The sequence below is a fragment of the Argopecten irradians genome, chromosome 3 (genome assembly GCF_041381155.1).
Source record: "Argopecten irradians isolate NY chromosome 3, Ai_NY, whole genome shotgun sequence".
Classification (NCBI taxonomy): domain Eukaryota; kingdom Metazoa; phylum Mollusca; class Bivalvia; order Pectinida; family Pectinidae; genus Argopecten; species Argopecten irradians.
The window spans coordinates 54,817,783-54,837,561 of NC_091136.1; the positions used below are offsets into that span (position 1 = coordinate 54,817,783).

The 19,779-nt window shown below is 35.6% G+C and overlaps 1 protein-coding gene across 4 annotated transcripts; it reads left to right on the plus strand.

The window, feature by feature from the left end:
• The first annotated feature begins 1,912 nt into the window (after nt 1–1,912).
• Nucleotides 1,913–19,463, plus strand: LOC138319112 (leucine-rich repeat-containing protein 74B-like). 4 transcript variants are annotated; one of them, XM_069262042.1, is made up of 13 exons: nt 1,913–2,205; nt 10,523–10,874; nt 11,119–11,294; nt 11,765–11,872; nt 13,537–13,630; nt 14,690–14,739; nt 14,895–14,976; nt 15,316–15,401; nt 16,792–16,986; nt 17,387–17,482; nt 17,666–17,941; nt 18,415–18,500; nt 18,693–19,463. In XM_069262042.1, the coding sequence occupies exons 1-13, from the start codon at nt 2,122–2,124 to the stop codon at nt 18,754–18,756; spliced, it is 1,749 nt and encodes a 582-aa protein (XP_069118143.1). In that variant the 5' UTR covers nt 1,913–2,121; the 3' UTR covers nt 18,757–19,463. The 4 variants fall into 4 exon arrangements, with proteins under 4 accessions (XP_069118143.1, XP_069118142.1, XP_069118146.1 ...); XM_069262041.1 differs by having other exon boundaries at nt 1,914–2,205; nt 10,517–10,874; XM_069262045.1 differs by lacking the exon at nt 1,913–2,205 and adding an exon at nt 2,839–3,002 and having other exon boundaries at nt 10,517–10,874.
• The last annotated feature ends 316 nt before the right edge of the window (nt 19,464–19,779 follow it).

Consider the following 19,779-nt stretch of genomic DNA (forward strand, 5'->3'; position numbering starts at 1 on the left):
CTTTATCCAATAAGACGCTTTAATAATGATGCATTAAAACTGAATATGCTCAGATATTAATAAACACACACACACCCTCACCACCTCTCACACACCCTCACACACACACCCTCATCAACTCTCACACACGGATGGTAGGCTTTGTATCAATACTGTTTAGCATGTCAACAGTCGTATTCCTAAAAGTTAGTCATAATCCAATGTATTATTACAATACCACAAAACATTCTTGGTAAATGCACGTTTTGGAGTTTAAAGCCCGAGGGAAATCTTAACAACACCAAAATAAAAACACGTTATGGTATAGGTAGGCCTAGTGTCGACATGATGCAATGAATGTGTAACAAGCTTCTTACTATGGACTTCCGATTTTTCTCATGTAACTATGTTGAAACAGACACATAAATACATATTTGTGATTTTTAAATGAGATTTTTCTGCTAATTAAAATTATCTGGTATAAATATTTTAGATTTATTTATTTTAGAATTATTTTAGATATCGTAAAATGATATCAAGCATACACATGTTTATACCGAGATACTCAGGCCCTGACACCAGGCTTAGACATTATGACAGATAGATGTCTGGTGTAGGGCCAGAGCGCAATGCTATAACAAAAGCTAGAACTCGCCGACAACGTTTGGTATCGGGTCAGGTCATCTCAGATTCAGACTGCTAACAACATATTATCACCGAGGAGCGTCACTTAACTCGGCCTTTCAACAAATTAATAATTTATCTCCCCATAGCAATCCATTTTATCATGCCTGCACGTTATATTATGTCCATAAAGTAGTTTCCTTGACGCAACTTTAAATCTTCCTCCTCGTCAACGCCATTTTCTCACATTATGTAAATCGCCTCTAATCTATACGGATTGCTATATTTGAGTAGATAAATTATTCATTTGTTGAAAAGACCAAGGTAAGTGGGGCTTCTCGGAGGTCAGTCTGATTTTAGAAATGACCTGACCCGATACCAAACGGTGTCGGCGAGTTCCAGCTTTTGATATAGCACTGCGCTCTGGCCCTAATCCAGACATCTATCGTCACAATGTCTAAGTCTGGTGTCAGGGCTAGAGCATCTCGGGCTACCACATGTTTTACCATTCATCCTGGCATACGTTTGAAATAGTTCATGCGTGTTAGTTCAGCTTCCGTCACGCATGCACACGTGCCAGAGTTTAAATAAAAATAACATTGGCATCTCGAATCTTCTGATTGGAATAACGTGATATATCTAAGTCGCTAACCTACAATGTAGTTACTCATCACTACCCGCTAATGTTTACCCTTCCGGAAAACACGGTCTATGGTGTTTTTTCACGAGTTTCCAAGAATATCTTTATTTCTCTTCAAAATTAGAATTATGTTTTCGTTGTGATAATTATCGTCAATTTTAAAGGTTTTTATTTAAAAAGAAATTCTGCTAGCTAGAATCGATATAATGATACGTAGTATCTACTATGTAACACAAACATTTCGCTGTACCCCAAAGACTCAGCATTGTCACTCAAGGTAAGGACTCAAATCGACTCCAGCTTTCGTATCGTTGAACTTGTTCAATAATTAGCCGAAAACCAAATGTTCCTTCCTACAATCGTTACCCCTCAGACCGTACGATGTACCCGCATTTTATTGATTCTGCCTAAAAGCCAATAATACCATAAAGTATAGGGACTAGGCCTATGTAATAATCTGGTGAAGATATAACGAAACTCGGCTTATCATTGAAATACGTCTCTAAATCAGAAGTTATTACAAGTAAATCCGCATGCGTGTGGCACCTCATGTACCCCTTTCAGGTTTAGGGAATTTTTATTCAAATCATTTTGATTAGGGTATGGTAATAGGGCTGTATTGGGTATATGGATTATCTGATTTCGACCCCTGCGCCTCTGTCAGTAAGCCTGGCAGTATTATTGAGCGATCAGCCCTGTCGCGTCAGGGTTTGTTTGTCTCAGTTACCGTTACACACTATATACCTACACTCCGTGTGCTTCAAATCACGACGCTTTTCCTATAGGTGTGGTGAGGACATTTATCTCAGGGATATACATAAGGATTATTCATGGAAATTCTGACGGACAGGTAAAGGAAACTCGACCCACCCCACGGGATGAATTTGACAGGGGGAGAAGAGGTGGCCGAGGCGGAGGGGCAGGTCCAGCCCCCTGCCCTGGACCCGGCGCTGGAGGCTCAGGTAAGACGGACGTTGTTTATCTGTGCTAGGAAACCACTGACCGGAACCCATCCAGTTCCGGGTCAAACTAGTTGAAAACTTTCCCCAACAGTTTATCATTTTCTTCTGTAATTTCGTTTCACATTTTACGATAAATGTTGACGTATATGCAGCACATCAGACAGTGTTGTGAAGCCTGAGGTTAATTACTTTAGACTTGTTTATGCATGCTCACGGTTTTAATACCCTGTTCTACATGCTAGACGGATTTACTATACAGAGGTCAGTCGCCCTTTAATCATGTTTGTCAAAATGATTTTAGGATCATCAAAAGTAGCGCTAAACCCATTAAAATCGGCCATTAAAGAATGATTGTTTAGTATAGTTAATTGTGCGTAAATAAAACTTTAAGTTCACTTGTCTGTCTTTCGATATTATTTCACTTGTTTTGATATAGTACATGTACATGTTTTTTCTTATAATGGTTTTTAGATAAAAGAAATTAAAGATATTTGTAAATCATTATTAGACTATATGTATCTATACGAACAAGAAGAACATCACTTTATTCCTTCTAAACAATTGATGCTTTAAATATGAAATTGATTATTTTTCTTTTGTGTTTCAAATCGAAACCCTTCAATAACGTCGCTCCACTCCTATTACGTTACATTTACATGTGGACTGTTATGTTAATCAGAATGTATTTTCTGAACTTGTCGAGTAATATTTGCATGTCGTCTTATTTTGTGTCTTCTGTTGATTCTGTTTACCTGCATGGTGAGTCTTCTAACCTGATTTCCTCCTCGTTTTAATTGGTGAGTCTTCATAAACCTGTTTGTTATAACATCGATTATAGTCGTGTTAACATGCTTTCACGTGCATCTAATAATAGTGTTTAGATTTATTAACATATTGACGTGGGTTTAGACTTTAAAACACGTTTTCACGCGACCACGAGCTGATGTGTACGTCTATTAGTCTCTTAATTCGATGACATTGTTCATATTTGTAAAAATCTATTTTGCTGACCGACTTATAATAATGCTGACCTACTGGCAGATTACCAAGGTATATCGTATTACATCATGATTATCAGACATATTACCCGACATACGGGCGGCCACTGGTTCATCTTGTACTAGAATATACAATACATTGCCATGGTCTAATCTTTGTAAGAACAGATAATCCAATATTAAAGATTTCAGTTGTAATTCTTTACCGGCGTATATATTGATCGTGGCCTACACGTGTTGTAGGATAAAGTTTACACGAGATGTGTAAAATGGTGATACAATTAGACGTAGTGTAGTTGGTGGTATAATACGATACCTTCAGTAACCCTATAGTTATCTGGTATTATGTGATACACAAGAGCTTCCAGGATACCGCACACCAAAACCTACACCTCCCGAGCTCCCTGGCACCCAAGGGACTCCTCAGTGACATAGCATGTTCTGGTGCCATGTCTCTTACAGAGTCTCATATTTAAAGCCGAAGACAGGTACTCGTCTAAGGTTGTAATCGATAGCCTACCTGTATTAATAAACCAGGTGATACTGTCTACCTTATAAGTACTTATTTACTGACCGCCTTTTGTATTGCTGTTTTCCACAAATCATGTGTTAGTTTAGTGTGTGTTGTGTTATTTAATTAAACATAGAGACGTGAATGTCTATTGACACGAGTGGACCGTGTAATAAAAAAGTTAGTTTATATTGTGTGTACGACATTTTACAGTGTGTTATGTCTATAACAGCTAAACATACCTTAGCAACATGCATCCTCCATAGTTTTAATGTCAATAGGCACATTCTGACAGGTATACTAGTGTTATTTCTAATCCAGTCCGAAAGAAATACTTTGGAATCAAATTAATTTTGTACAGGGATGGACATTTGATGACAGAAAACCATTTTCGAATGAAACAACTAAATGATTGTATGTTATATACGATATTGCTATGTGTTTAGTTAAAGAAAGACGTTTGCATTTCAAGCCATTGACTGCATTTAAATGCATTTTGTGAATTGCAAGCAAAATGTTGCTGTTTTTGAGAGATGTAGAAGTATAGACAGTATGACCTTGTTCTACAGACTTTATGCCTCAGTCGATGTGCCTAGTGGATTCGTAGTATTATTTATCTTTGAAACTAAGGACATAAAAATATCACGAGAAAGTCTCCAACTAGCCCAGTCTCTGACAGATGCTTCCACATACAGTTTCCAGCCAGCTCTGACTTTGCCTACTTAGGCCTACCCCCTATATAAGCCGTTAAAAAGATGGCTGCCCTTGTAATGTCTATTAATACTTCAGAAGAAGGAAACCCTTGTTCCCTGTGATTAACATCCTTTCTAGTCGTATATATCTCTCAGTCTGTGATATCAGACTATTTATATGTTAGATCATCAGTTATAGATTTACTCACTAATGAACTTCCGTCATTCTCATCATTTCATCAGTTCTCATCGGAATCATATTCAAAAGCGGGTTTTCCTGTTCCCTTGAAGGTAATCAGATTTTTTGTGATGTGATATCACTCTATCAATTATCACCAGAAGAGAAAAGCGGAAAAGACGACCATTTTAGCATTGATTTACTACGAAACACCCTGTTACACATTAATGCCGCAGTGTAACCCATATTTAGTATCCGAATGACATCAACATCGCCATCGACAGTGAAATCCATTTTTTAGCATCCGAATGACATCAACATCGCCATCGACAGTGAAACCCATTTTTTAGCATCCGAATGACATCACCATCGCCATCGATAGTGAAACCCATTTTTTAGCATCCGAATGACATCAACATCGCCATCGACAGTGAAATCCATTTTTTAGTACCCGAATGACATCAAAATCGCCATCGACAGTGAAACCACACATTCTGAGTAGTTCCTGTTCGTTTTAATGTTCACTATCAACGTGAAAAGTTTTGCAAAGTCCCCAAAATGAGGTGTTGAGTGGATTGTTATTCAATTGGATATTCTATGATTTTTTAAGTAGCTCAAATATTTCATCATAACATGATTTTCAAATGTTTTATTCCTCAAAATCTTTATTGTTTTGTGTGTTCCTCGCTTTTTTATTTTTTATTTTTGGAAAAACATTAAAATAACATTTACTTATTATTTGTAGGTGTTATACATATCTTAGCCTATTAATGTATATCAACTGGTACACAGAGTACATGTGTTTTTGATATTACTTGTGACAAGATAATAAGACAGTATCGCTATTGCTACGTTGTCGAGTGCAGTAAACTTCGCGTGTGTGTTTGATGCCTTAGAAGCATTATTGAATACTTATTAATGGCGAATTTAAGAACATCAACAGACATTATAGCTATGTTTCGTTTTTTGTGTCGGGGACATCAACAGACATTATAGTCATGTTTCGTGTTTGTGTCGGTGACATCAACAGACATTATAGCTATGTTTCGTGTTTGTGTCGGTGACATCAACAGACATTATAGCTATGTTTCGTGTTTGTGTCGGTGACATCAACAGACATTATAGCTATGTTTCGTGTTTGTGTCGGTGACATCAACAGACATTATAGCTATGTTTCGTGTTTGTGTCGGTGACATCAACAGACATTATAGTCATGTTTCGTTTTTTGTGTCGGGACATCAACAGACATTATAGCTATGTTTCGTGTTTGTGTCGGTGACATCAACAGACATTATAGCTATGTTTCGTGTTTGTGTCGGTGACATCAACAGACATTATAGTCATGTTTCGTTTTTTGTGTCGGGCATTATGACATTATGGACATGTTTCGTGTTTGTGTTGGGGTAGCGTGCCCCTAATTTCAAGGAGAGTATTTCAGACTGCAATACAAACGTACATGAAATAGAATAATTGATACTGTCGTGTGATATTTTTCTATTCATTTTTCTGATTACACTGCGTATTTGAACCTCTAGATGAAAGACTCGCCTTTGTATATTCTGATCTTCTATTGTCGGTATCTCTAACTTTTACCTACTTCCCTTGTGGAGTGAACATTTGGTTTTGATTCTTGTATATACTTGGCCAGTATGTTGTATAGGGAAAGACTTCTTTAAATATCCTTTTCATCAAAGTACATAGAAAAAGTAATTATATTTACTGAATTTACATTCATTCAAAAGTAAACATCGAATACAATTATTCCTGTGACATGCTTTTAATTCTGTGCTTCCACAAGTTGCTTCTTTCAAATAAAATTCTGGAATGCTGTTGTGTTATGAAAAGTGAGTAACCAGACTACCCAAACCATTTAGTCTACTTTTTATGCATCATTGTTAATCATGTTAAGCTTTCAAAGCTTTCGTTAGCGAAATTGTCAAAACATGATTATAGCAACCGTGCCATTGGCCATGATGTCCACCATTTTGTTGTAAACTTGCCGTTGATCTTGTTGACAAGGTAATCATTGACCATGATGTCCACCATTTTGTTGTAAACTTGCCGTTGATCTTGTTGACAAGATAATCATTGACCATGATGTCAAACGTGCCGTTAACCATATTGACACATTTTCGCTAACTATGCTGTCAATGGTCAGTTGACATTGCTATCGACCTATTGACCATTCTGTCCACTCCACATGTAATCAAATGCTTTTGACCACCAACTTTTCAAACATTTTAGCCTTCCAGTTGTACACCATTATGTTACTGTGTTGATAAATGTATTTATACAAATCCGGATAGTCGGTGTGTTTACCTTAGAGATAATTTCACACATTTCGGTGCTAGCCTTTAAATGGCCCGATCTGCCTTTCTCGATGTGTATTGACTAGGTCTATAATGGAATGTTCATATTATCTCTTCCAACTCGGTTTCTTTAATGTGTTTTGTACGATGTGGCGTAGCGTTGAAAGCGATAACAAAAGAAAGTGCCATCGATCTGGAATAAACGAGCCATTGAATACGTATACAAAACTTCATTGAATATGTTTCTTTCTGCTTTCCATTCAATTAAATTTATTAAGCAAGTTGTTATATACTGCTAAGAGGTTGGTTTTTATCCGGTGCTTGGTTATATACACTCGATACCTTTATAATTTAGTGAATTGGGACCGGCGTACACGTAAGAGTCATGATAATGTTACTTACCTGTAATATAAACAGGTAAACACTTCTCCTTATGCTGCTAGTGTAACCATCAAATGGACTTCAGGTAGGTAACCTCACTAATAGAAAATGCTACATTAAACATGCATATATACGTGATATTGACATAATGATATTGGAGATAATTTGTGTCAGTCTAGGTTTTCAATATTGAATCTACATAATTATGTAGTCTTCAATAGACTTTGTTAAAGTGTAAACCGATGATTTGAATCCATCATGCATGCTGGAGAATTTAACTTTGATCAGAGGTTGCATTAGACTTAATTACTTGCAGTGAACCTTATTGAAGTCGACTATAACCTAGATATTGTCTGCGTTGAGTGTTGTCACGATATCTATTGCACGACATTCATTTCAGTTCATCCTCTTGTTTCGTTTTAGTGACGAGTTGTTTAATTATGTTGCCATGGTTAGCGTGACTCATCACTATTGTTGCTGATATTGTTTTGGTGCCCTTTGTTTATGTTCCTCTACTTTGATGTATTGGCAGTGCATGATATTGTTTCATTGCTAATTGTTTTCATTTTGTGTTTTGATTTCATTTTAATGATTTCTTGTTTGCGGTTGTCACATTATTTCTTTGACCTGTATTATGTGATTTGTTATATTTTAGACTTTTCTATGCGTCCGGAGATCATGAATTCCTGTCTTTAGTACAATTGCGCCTAATGTTCTCCATTCTATCTTTATTCCCTATCGCGCGTTATCATTTGAATTCCTGAAATTGTCTTTAATTAACTTTCAGATAATTGCTTGGTTTTAATTGTTGCATTCGTGTTTTTTATGTCAAACGTATTTACTGAACGGGGAATCATTGTTATGAAATAGAACATGTGTAATTATTATGTTTGTGCCATTGAACTGTTTAACGTTTGAAACAACTGAAGGTTTTTACGTATACACCTGGAGCCTGCTATCAGTACACTAGTCCACACTCCTGTATTAACGAGCTTTGTATTGACCCCCAGCTTTAACCCCGGGTAGACAACAGGTCCAATCTCTGATGTCGTGCGGGGCCACAGACCCGTCTAATACATTCGTGTGTCAACGCCGGCCTACACATCTCTCCCCAAATCTTGACACCTATTTGTTTGATAGGTATAGGTGTATGGTACGTCCCTGTGTGCTGTTGCCTTTGTTTCCGACCATGTAGATATACAATGGCGGCATTATGAATGTGTATAACATAAGTTAATTACTTACCATTATAACTGGCACCGTCAATAGCTGAAATACATAACAAAAGACAAAATGTGAGAGAGCCATTCTGATGCCAATTTGTTTCCTCGGTTCCCTTTCATTGCTAGCAATGTTTAAATCTGATCGATTGGCAGTGTACTACACAACAGGTCGGATGGCAGTCTCTCACTTATTAATAACGATTTCAAATGTCTGGGTCAGTTAGGGCAATATTACACTAGCTGAAACTGATACGGTACCCGGACACCGCTAAAGTACAAATCATGTACTTTTCCATACGTACCAAACCAACTCATTAATTTGGGAGTACGTTTATAGTGCTGTTTTAATACCTTACCTAAATGTCCATATATAAAATTACTTCGTTCATATTTTGCTTTTATATAAATTTTTAATTTTGTAAGTCTATATATAGAGTTTCTTTTTCTGTGATTTGCGTGTGTGTCACAAAGTTTTATCTTTACAATATGCCGCATTCCATCAGATGAATTAGGCATCCTCAAGCGTTTCATATTCATTCCAATAATGGTATCACAGTGAGTATGTTTAAATGACTAAATTTATATCAAAACTTCCTTCTTTCAAAGTATCAGATTTATATGTTATCGTAGATTGTCATTCAGGTCACATTACACCATTCATCACACACCCCTTAGCACCATTACAGTAATAAATCATCAGAAGCTAGACATGATCTGATTCTGTTTCAGCAATGTCTCTCTATTAGATCTACTAATGTCACGTGTGTTTGAGTACGTAGTCGATTTTGCTTTAGTATAGAATGTTACACATTATTGCTGGTTTGGTTTTCACTTTTGTAGAGCTAGAGATTTTTCAATGAATTGATGAAACATGGCAAATATATGTTATAACTTACTATGTATTTATAGTTCATTGAAGGATAGAAACAAACAATAGCAATAATACAATTATTGATATATCTATATCAATAACTAAGCATGTGGCTGGTAAAAATATTCTGACGTTTAGGTACTACTATATTTGTATTGCATTAATTTTCCTTTGACAAACATATGAAATCCAATACTTAGCTGTGTGGTTATACTGTTGTTAAAACTTCAACAAGGTCATGTTATCAATTCAATTCACGGCGAAATTCTATGTTTACTAAGCAGTTATCGTCAATAGGCTTTTACGTGTAACGGATATAATTATATATAGGGGTCTAGTATTAGCGATGATATCCGATATTGGTCCGGGGAATTATCATTACTATCAATGTATTGGCCTAGTCACTAACGAAGTTAAATATATCGAGAAACCTTAATCTATAGTCGCCACACCCCCTTACCAACGTGCCCTAATACATGGCCTATCCCAATCGTGAGTGATATTGTCTTCTCAACTTAATCTTGGTTAAAGTCTATGGAAATAGCTAAACGTATTTTCCGAAATTTAAGCTGGTAATTATTGTTAAAGTAAAGCAAACAGAGGTTATTAGGTAATTTTGACTGAAAAATTCCTATGTTCTAATCACTTGTAATGATATAAACTCTTCCCTAGATTTTGTTTCATAAAGGAAAATACTAGAAAAGCATTAAGAAAATTTTTGATGAAACTCGATTGATATCCATTTTTCAGGCAACTGATTATTTTACTCCATGAATTATGAGATATAGTACGATGAGTACAAATCCGAATAAATATTGCGTATGGATCACAAAAGGATTAACATGAGCATACTGTTTACCAAACAAACTTGGGAGATTTTTCTCTCGTCCTAGGTCGCTTTTACAGTACGTTCCTATGTCTGTGTAATTCGTATCTAGAAAGAACGTGATGTTGAATTTATAACGCTAACAACTATATATTTGTAATCTGGTATACCTTTAATTATATCATCTTCCTACGTTTCTCTCAGAGTTTTCACTATAATATCTTTCTTTTGTTTATCAAATATAGAAAACTTTTATAATCATTTGTTACATTTATATTGATACAATTATGTCAAACTCAATGTGTTGTTTTGATGGTTGTAGGCACAGCTGCTTCTGTCCTCTGTACCAGAGGAGACGGACATGGACATGGAGATCGATCATGGTCTCGGAAGTCGGACGGACACTCGTCTGTCTATAGGGCGTGTACCGTCACAGATGTCTCGCGCCACCATGGTAAGGACGCCGGCCGCGAGACCGCAAACCCAGGACAAAGGAATAGAGGAAGTGGAGGATGAGGAACACATCCTCATCACAGAACTAAAACAATCAGAATACAGACAGGAGGAGAGCGAAGAAGTAGAATCTCCTAAAGAGCCAGACATTCTAGTACTAGATGATAAAGTTCCGATCACATCTAGGACAGATGAGGATGAGTACGATACAGACTTGGAAGTCGAAGGTAGGTAGTGAAGGTCATTAAAGGCCTCCAGCGATATTCTAACATCTTGTCGTGACATTCAAATTAATGACATGCATTCCGTTTACAAGCTCAATATTTATCCCCGTAGAATCTATGTTACAACTTCCATTATATTAAAAGAAAAAAGTCATTTTTCATAATATTCATCTAGAATTATGATTTTCTATAAAAGAATTGAGCTTAACATCATTTAACATATGGTATGTACGCTTTGACTTTGTAGAGGATACTGAAGATCTCCATGACACCAGTGGACGGTCCAACTACAGGAAGATTTGTTCACAGTTCGGTGTGGTACCGATATCGTACTTCGTACGTCATATCCTGGACCAGGAACTTGTGATGCGTTACCATGGACTCGGACCTGTGGCCGCTAAGGCCATGGCATTAGTGCTTAGGGTAAAATCTTAGGTTAAAAGGGTGAAGTAGGAATAAACATTGTACCATAGAGTAATAGGAAAAGGTATCAAAGTGCCGAGCTATCAGTAACCGACACTTTAAAATGCCATCTAGTCCAGAATAAAACTATACTTTTAACAAGAATTTGTTAGCAATTTCAATAGTAACACTGAAACATGATAACTATGTGTTAGTCATCATACACAAGTATTCGTATTACATTGATGTCATCATCACAATATGACATGTGACTATTGCTGGTTCCTACCAATTATTTTATCAAACATTAAAATAATTGTCAAAGGAAATAACTGATGCATATTGTAAATGGGATTTTCATTTTAATTCTTTCAGTTTTGAATAACTACGGTATTTAACTCACGAAGTTGTCGGATTACGGAAAAAGACAATTTTCAAAGCCTGCATGTGTGTTTTGTTCCTCATTTAATTTGTTGCGTTTATTATTACAGGACAATGTTACTCTAGAGAAACTGAATCTTAACGGAAACTGGATAGAAGGCCAAGGAGGGGAAGCCATGGCCAGGATGTTAGAGGAAAACGACTACATATCGGAACTGGTACGTGTAGAGTAACGTCATAATTATAGATATTTAAAACTTATTGTTTGACATGTCTTGATAACCGTTCAGATGAATTAGAGTGACTGTAGATTACATAAAAAAGACAAATATAGGCTGAAAAAAATAGAAACAACAATGTTACAGTTCTAAGCTTACTGTATTTTGGTGCGTGCGTTGGGAGTAAGAAGGTGATCCTATTAACACTCCGCATGTGCAATTCATATAAGAAAAATATGTGCATGTACCTTTGTATTTTACGAGTGAAAGAAAATTAGGTGATGCGTTATTCATTAGGAAGCCGAGAAGGTCTATTTAAAACGGAACGTTTTAATAGTGTAATTAACGTATTTACTGATCCATTTTAAACAAATGATAATCCTAGGTTAATTAATGAATGTGTACGTTATCAGTCGACGTCACGCTTAACTTACCTTTCTTTGAACATAACTCTGGAAGCTAGAGACCATAAAATGTTGATAAAATATTGATACTTGCCGTGCTTTAGTTAATAACTTATTTATGACAGAGAACTGACGAAGGGACCATTCTTAGGTATAGATCCTACTTTAGTGCATTCCTTTACTGCAGTTAGCGAATATTACTTTGAAGGTAATAGAATTTTCTTTAAATCTACTACTCTGCTATGGCAACGTTCACATTCAATACAATCATTCACGTCTCACGTTTTCAGTTTACATCACTGAATATTAGCTGTTTTATCTGAGAGGTGTGATAACCCCAGAACTTATATGACAGAATGACAATTACTGTAGAACTTATATCAACAGAACATGACAGATATAACAGAAATACATGAACTTATATAAACTGTAGAACTTATATCATACAAACATATACAATAACATGTAGAACTTATATCAACAGACATGACATATATAACTGTAGAACTTATATCAACAGAACATGACAGATATAACTGTAGAACTTATATCAACAGAACATGACAGATATAACTGTAGAACTTATATCAAAGAACATACAGATATACTGTAGAACTTATATCAATAGAACATGACAGATATTACTGTAGAACTTATATCAACAGAACATGACAGATATAACTGTAGAACTTATATCAACAGAACATGACAGATATAACTGTAGAACTTATATCAACAGAACATGACAGATATAACTGTAGAACTTATATCAACAGAACATGACAGATATAACTGTAGAACTTATATCAATAGAACATGATAGATATAACTGTAGAACTTATATCAACAGAACATGACAGATATTACTGTAGAACTTATATCAACAGAACATGACAGATATAACTGTAGAACTTATATCAACAGAACATGACAGATATAACTGTAGAACTTATATCAACAGAGCATGACAGATATAACTGTAGAACTTATATCAACAGAACATGACAGATATAACTGTAGAACTTATATCAACAGAACATGACAGATATAACTGTAGAACAGTATTATAGAAAGAGAGAACATTTGTAACTTCTGATTGATATTGTTTTACCTACATAATCGACACTCCAGGGTTAATTGTGATCGCATTCCTTGGATTATCTCTATTTTTCTCTAATATACCAATTATCCATGTTTAACGATACGCACCTACAGTAACGATCACCATTAACTATACCTAAACCTTTGATCTGGTTTCAGAGTTTATCAGACAATCGGCTGGGTGCGTTGGGAGCCAGAAGTATCTGTAGGATGTTAGGAGTGAATACTGGACTGAGAAAGATAGATCTATCAGGTACGGTTACATCATAGGGACCACTGTGTTTTGTAAAGGCTCTTCGTCTACACTAATTGATAGAAACCTTCACGTTGATATTGGTGTTGATATACTCCAAGAACAACTTTCGATTGCATGTTGAGTCAAAGACTTTTCTCACAAGATATCGAACATATAAAATGTACAGAATTTACAGTAATACACAATCACATTAATTTTTTTAAATCACTTAATAATATGACGTTGTTAATTCATTAACCCGTCATGGTGGCTTTCAAAATCAGATTCCTGTTTCTATCTAGCTGTATTATCATCTGCGCAAAAAGATTTTTATTGGCGTAATTCTCGAAGCCCATACTAGTTAATGGTGTCGGTGTTCTATGTCAGGGTAATATCATGGAAATCCAATACAAGCTCCCTTCAAACAAGAATCATTCATCATAGTAATGGAACAGGTGGTAGCCATTAATTCTATCTATTTACCGTAACCATGGAGATGACCTAAGTTGATTAATGCACTTTCCTTGTTTAATGATAACTTATGGCTCGGGGACCATATTTACCTGTTCATTCGTTGGATATCAAAACGTATGATTTGTTTTAATTAAGGATTGTCCATTACCTGATAGGGTCTTCTAGAGGGATCGATAAATTCGATTACTTTTCAAATGACACAGAGACAAGCTAATATAAACATTGATATGTCTTTGTTGTTTAATTATATAACGAAATGTCCAAGACCTGATCGATCTGGATGAGGTAGAGCATCACACTGCTTTAAATCCTCCTCCCAGATAGTTGGGCAGTCAGTTTTTCTTCTGGAGGAAGCAATCACCTTGCCAGTATTAGTCAATTTCGGTCACAATCATCTAAAACCTGAATATTACGCAGCTATAGGATGAAGTCAATCTCTTTGGGTTTTTGTTTGTTTTTGTATTTGAATAATTGAATTTTGGTTTGTACAAGTACATATCAATACTAGTATACGCTTTGTCCGTATTTACTTTATTAGTCCATTACCTCTTTTTATAAAATATGATTTTTTCTGTAGTTGACCTTGTATACAAATTTTTTTAGATAATGCATTCGAAGACGGCGATGTCGAGTGTTTCGTCGAGATGATGGATGTGAGTAATCTTTTCTGTTTTTTTTTTTAATTTTTTATTTTTGTAGATAAATGAACTAAATGTGAAATACGTATACCAAGTTAAGTGATTAAAGATAAGAGTAAATAAAAAGTGAATCAAAATTTAAAAAGTAAAACACCTTTCTTTCTTTACAGAACAACAAGTATCTGAAGGTTCTAGATTTGAGTCGGAACCGGTTTGGGGAGCAGGCAGGAGAACAGCTAGGGCCAGCAATAGGTATGGAAAATGGACTGTTATGCTGTGATGTCTGTAGTTTACATGTAATTGTCATATAAGAAAATAAAAATGGAAAATGGACTGTCATGTTTAACGTCAACACAGATACAAAACACAGGAAGTTGGTACTGAGAAACATATTACCGAGAGACAGCACTACACAATGGAAATTCGTGATAATTACGTGCTATTGTTATCCTTTTATTGACACTACCTTTGTACTCACCAGGTCTTCTCTATGTCAGACTGATGTATAGATTTACAAGCGATTTACCACAGTTTTTTTGCAATTTTATTCTGAGTGTTTATCGGTACTTAATTGATTTATTTGTATTACAGCTTCCAACGATATCCTAGATTCTTTAGACCTAAGTTGGAATCACCTTCGACAGAAGGGGGCGGTGTCTGTAGCACGTGGTCTTAAGGTATAACTTTTATGTTCTGTACAATAACCTAGGATAATAGCATCTTTAAAACGAGCTAGATACAGTATCAGCAATATAGGTTAGATTAAACCACGTCGCTGTTTCCCCACTCTCTGTCCTTTATGTAATTCATTTGCATAACCATTGTTTATTCTCACCAAACAACATAATTTAAGTAATTTGAGTAAACATACAAAAATGGTAACATTATTAGTTATTTTAAATGAAATAGTAAGTTACCTGGTATTTGTTTATTATTGGTAATGAAATTAGCCAATACTTCCAGCCAATTTTAGTTAATCTTTTTAGTAACATTTCGTATAATAACAAAATAGCACCTACTGTTGTTTACATTTGTAATTGCATTGAATGGCATTCATTTAAATTACAAGTAAAAATCTAACATTCAATATTGTTGACTACTCTCTAAGCTTCTTACACTAGGATAAAGTACTTATAAATAAGTTTTTAAACAAGTGTGGCATTCCTTCCATTCACACAACTGAACTAATTATCCATTGTGTGCTTATCAGATTAGAATTCTTTTGAAGACACCTGATCAGACTAAATGATGTATAAACCCCTGATAGTCTGTCCTACTTTAGCCGGGTATTATATAAATGTTTTGGGTTATGATGTAAATCAACATCATTTTACATGTATCTATATACTCTTCCGACCTCTGTGGATGTTATATGTATATAACATTCCTTTATAGTGTGCCTGGGTATACATACAATGATAGACAATCTGTCTTTATTTCAAAGGTAATAGTATACCTACCAAGATCGTCCTCATACTATCGTAATTACACACAAAGGTCCCTGTCAAATATTTATCTATCTAATGTCTCGGCTCATTGAATCAACCAGTGACCTGGAACTCCTCGTGTTCCTTTATAATAGTGTAGTTATCTACTCCAGTTACATTATGGCAATAGTAAATATTGTTGTTTTCAGAACTGTAAATGATCATTCTATCGGATGAAACAGTATTTTCAATAAAAAGTATTTTTATTTGTATATTTTGCAAATGTGTAGAACTTACAGTTTATCAAGCCTCTTGAAAATTAACACACAACTTAAGTTACATTTTACGTTCTCATTTTAAGAAATATATTTCCAGTTTCATGTATTCTAATCTGATAGATACATTTTAAATGTTGCTACAGCTTTCGTAATTTTCATAACTGTTTTTGAGTTTTTGACGTTGTCTCCTTTTTCTCTACTTAAACTAAAACCTTGTGTTTGCTTGGCTGTGCTGTCAGCATTTTCAACTATGGGATTTTGTTGTTTGGTAAACAAGAGCAGAGCGTTATGTACAGCTCCGAGGGTATATAGCATGTATTCTTATTTAGTAACATGCTAGTACTTTTATTGTGTTTTCTAAGGAAAACGTGAGACTAAAGCAGTGCTCACTAGCATGGAATGGATTTGGACCAGAAGGTGGCGCCGCTATCGCCGATGCCCTCATCACCAATAACTCTCTTCATGAGATCGACATCAGCGGAAACAGACTGAACGCTGACGTGGCGGTGAAGGTAGCCAAGGCCATTGCCGTCAACGACAACATCCGGGTACTAAGGGTGCGTCCATAAGACCTTGTTAAAGTCACACTAAATGGAGTTTATATTTACGCTAGTCAAACAATGTAGCATATTTGTCCAAGGAAAAATGAACTCGAACATCATATAATTGGTGTCAGTGTCCACGGTATTGCCTTTTTTAAATTATTGTAAAATTGTTGAGGTAACAAAAATAAGACAGAAAAATGTCTTTTTCAAATCATGTCCTTCCTTAATATGATTGCCAATGATTTTACTTCTTACAATAAACCGCCATCTACATTAATGATTGTCAAATGAAAATATAAATACCTTATCAAGTGCAGCTGGTATACCATTACCTTCTTTAGGAATTTAAACAAGTAGGAATGTTGTGATGGTCTGACCATTGGTATGTATTGTATACTTTGTATTGATGCAGATGGGTAATAACCTTCTGACGACTATTGGTGCTATCGCCCTGGCTCGCTCTATCAACGAAACCGACAGCAGCGAGATGGAGGAACTCGACCTTACTGTAAGTAGGATAGGGGACAATGTCACAATTGTATCATTATGAACTAGTTTAGTAAATTGTGTGTCATTGTGAAATAATGCATATGTACAATTTAACAAATGTGTATCTTATTATTCTCGTGTATATCGCAACCCGAACTTCCCAGAACATTTCCTTAAAAAAATTGCTGTTTTAATCACTTAGGATGTCCCTGTCGAGTTCGAGTTCCTGAGGATCTGCGAAGACATCAAAATGAAGCGGCCAAACTTTAAAGTGACACATGGTCCCATCCTGAGGTCGGGTAATACCATGGAAGACCTGGGTAAGCCAGCTATTGACCCATTCAAGAGAAAGGACCCTGTCATGGTGTTACAGGACCACATAGTCGTCAATGATATGAGGCTCCTTGATATCCTGAAGAGACACGATCCTGACGAGACCCTGCAGGTCACACCGGAACAATTCATGGCCGCACTAGATGTATGTATATCCACATTGATATTCTAGTTATTTTACGGTCCACGTGAAATCTTGTAGAACACATAATGATACTTGAAGACAAATTACTGTTTATTCTGACTTTATTAAATGATGCCTTTAAGTCTGTAAGAGTTGTACAATCAGTTCACATCATTATATCATTAAGAAAGACTCTATACCTTTTTTTTATGTTGACATGTCTAGTAATCATATTATTGATTGGTTTCAAAGCCCGTACTTTATTTGAATTTAATTTGCATTTCGGGTATGTCAAATATGCGAACAGAAGGAGTTTCTGTCAGTCGTCATGCAAAGTTATTTTTCCCGTTTTGCTGGGGTTTTTTTTCTTTCTATTTTTAACGGCCATTTCTAAATCAACATGACATCATTTGGGTACATGTTTTTTTAAAACAATAACATCTTATTTTCATTTAATAATCAATATTTTAGGCAGGATATAATTTCTGTTCCAGGAGCTCGCCGTACCATACGACAAACCGAAAGTGCATGAAGCCATTGAACGCATAGCTAAAGAACAAAATGGACGCATATACTTTGGGTGAGTGTTTCGGCATCAGAATACATCTATTTAGATGAAACAGGCCCTCGTAATAGATAAAAACATAATCATTTGCCTGTTATTCTCAATTTGTCTTATTTCATTCGAATAATCATAATGAGAAAATCTAAGCATATATTTCCTCTTTGTGTAGATTCATAATTATCTTAAACCCGATTTGTTCTGTTTCAGTGATTTCATTAAACAATTCGAGAAAGCCAATGATGAGGTAAACGAAGTCAGTGAAGTCACGTGATCGCGGCATGTTTAAATATTGGAACTAATTAACCAAGATAATAGCAGTATTGATTGTCGTGTATGGCAGACTTGCTTGTGTGTTGATATCACTACTCAATCACTGGTGTTATGATCCCGAGGAAGGACTAGTTTTACTAGACATCTTCAATAACTTTATAGACGACAAACGCAAATAACTTTATTCAAATTCGGCATAATGATTTATCTACATTCTATGATAACTTTCCGTTTGTCTACATGTGTAACTCATCAGGGTACTTTAGGATGTATTGTCCTTAGTCAGTCCGACTTGTTATTCTTGATGGACAACAAATTCACGGATTTCATAATAGTTTCCGGAAAACTGGTAACGTGTTGTCATCTTTATGCATTGGTGATCCATTTTATATGGTTATTATTCACAATAGCTTTTGGCTTGTTAATTTATTCTAGTGCCAGTCCTGAAGCTATAAGAACGTCATGACTTTGTTACCATGGTATCCATTTAGTCATGGTGAGTTTTGTTGCTAGGGTATCATCACGCCTACTTCCGGAACATTCGTGAACATGTTTTACGTGAATGTACATGTGCTGTATGTTTATTCATTTACAAAATATGTTTGTATTCCTTATTTGTTACAATTTGAAAAAGAGGATAGCGGTATTTTGATATCAAAGTTTATATTATTGAATTTTGATTTATCTATTAAAACATTATTTCTATAATCTACTGTGTTAGTTATCATTACTACCCGAATATTGGATCTCGTCCCAGTGTAAAATTTCACAGAGTTTAAAGAAACGCATCGCATCAGAATTACAACTCACCCATTGACTGTACATATGTGCACATACAGGTCTGCTGTTAATGGGTTTCATGGTGACGCATGGGGTGAATGACCGTGTACAAAAACAGGGAAATACACATTCCTATCGAGTGTCCCTACCAGGAATCGAACCCGGGTCTCCAGTTTGAAAATAACTACTGCTCTACCAACTGAGCCAAATAAGCATGCTCCGTCAGCTGAGTGACAGGGACCTT

Bases quoted from the DNA above. Each gene is read 5' to 3' on its own strand.
- LOC138319112 (XM_069262041.1), top strand. From the start codon at position 2,122: ATGAATTTGACAGGGGGAGAAGAGGTGGCCGAGGCGGAGGGGCAGGTC. The intron at 14,740-14,894 runs GTGAGTAATCTT...CTTTCTTTACAG, and splicing joins GTTTCGTCGAGATGATGGAT to AACAACAAGTATCTGAAGGT. The intron at 16,987-17,386 runs GTGCGTCCATAA...GTATTGATGCAG, and splicing joins ACAACATCCGGGTACTAAGG to ATGGGTAATAACCTTCTGAC.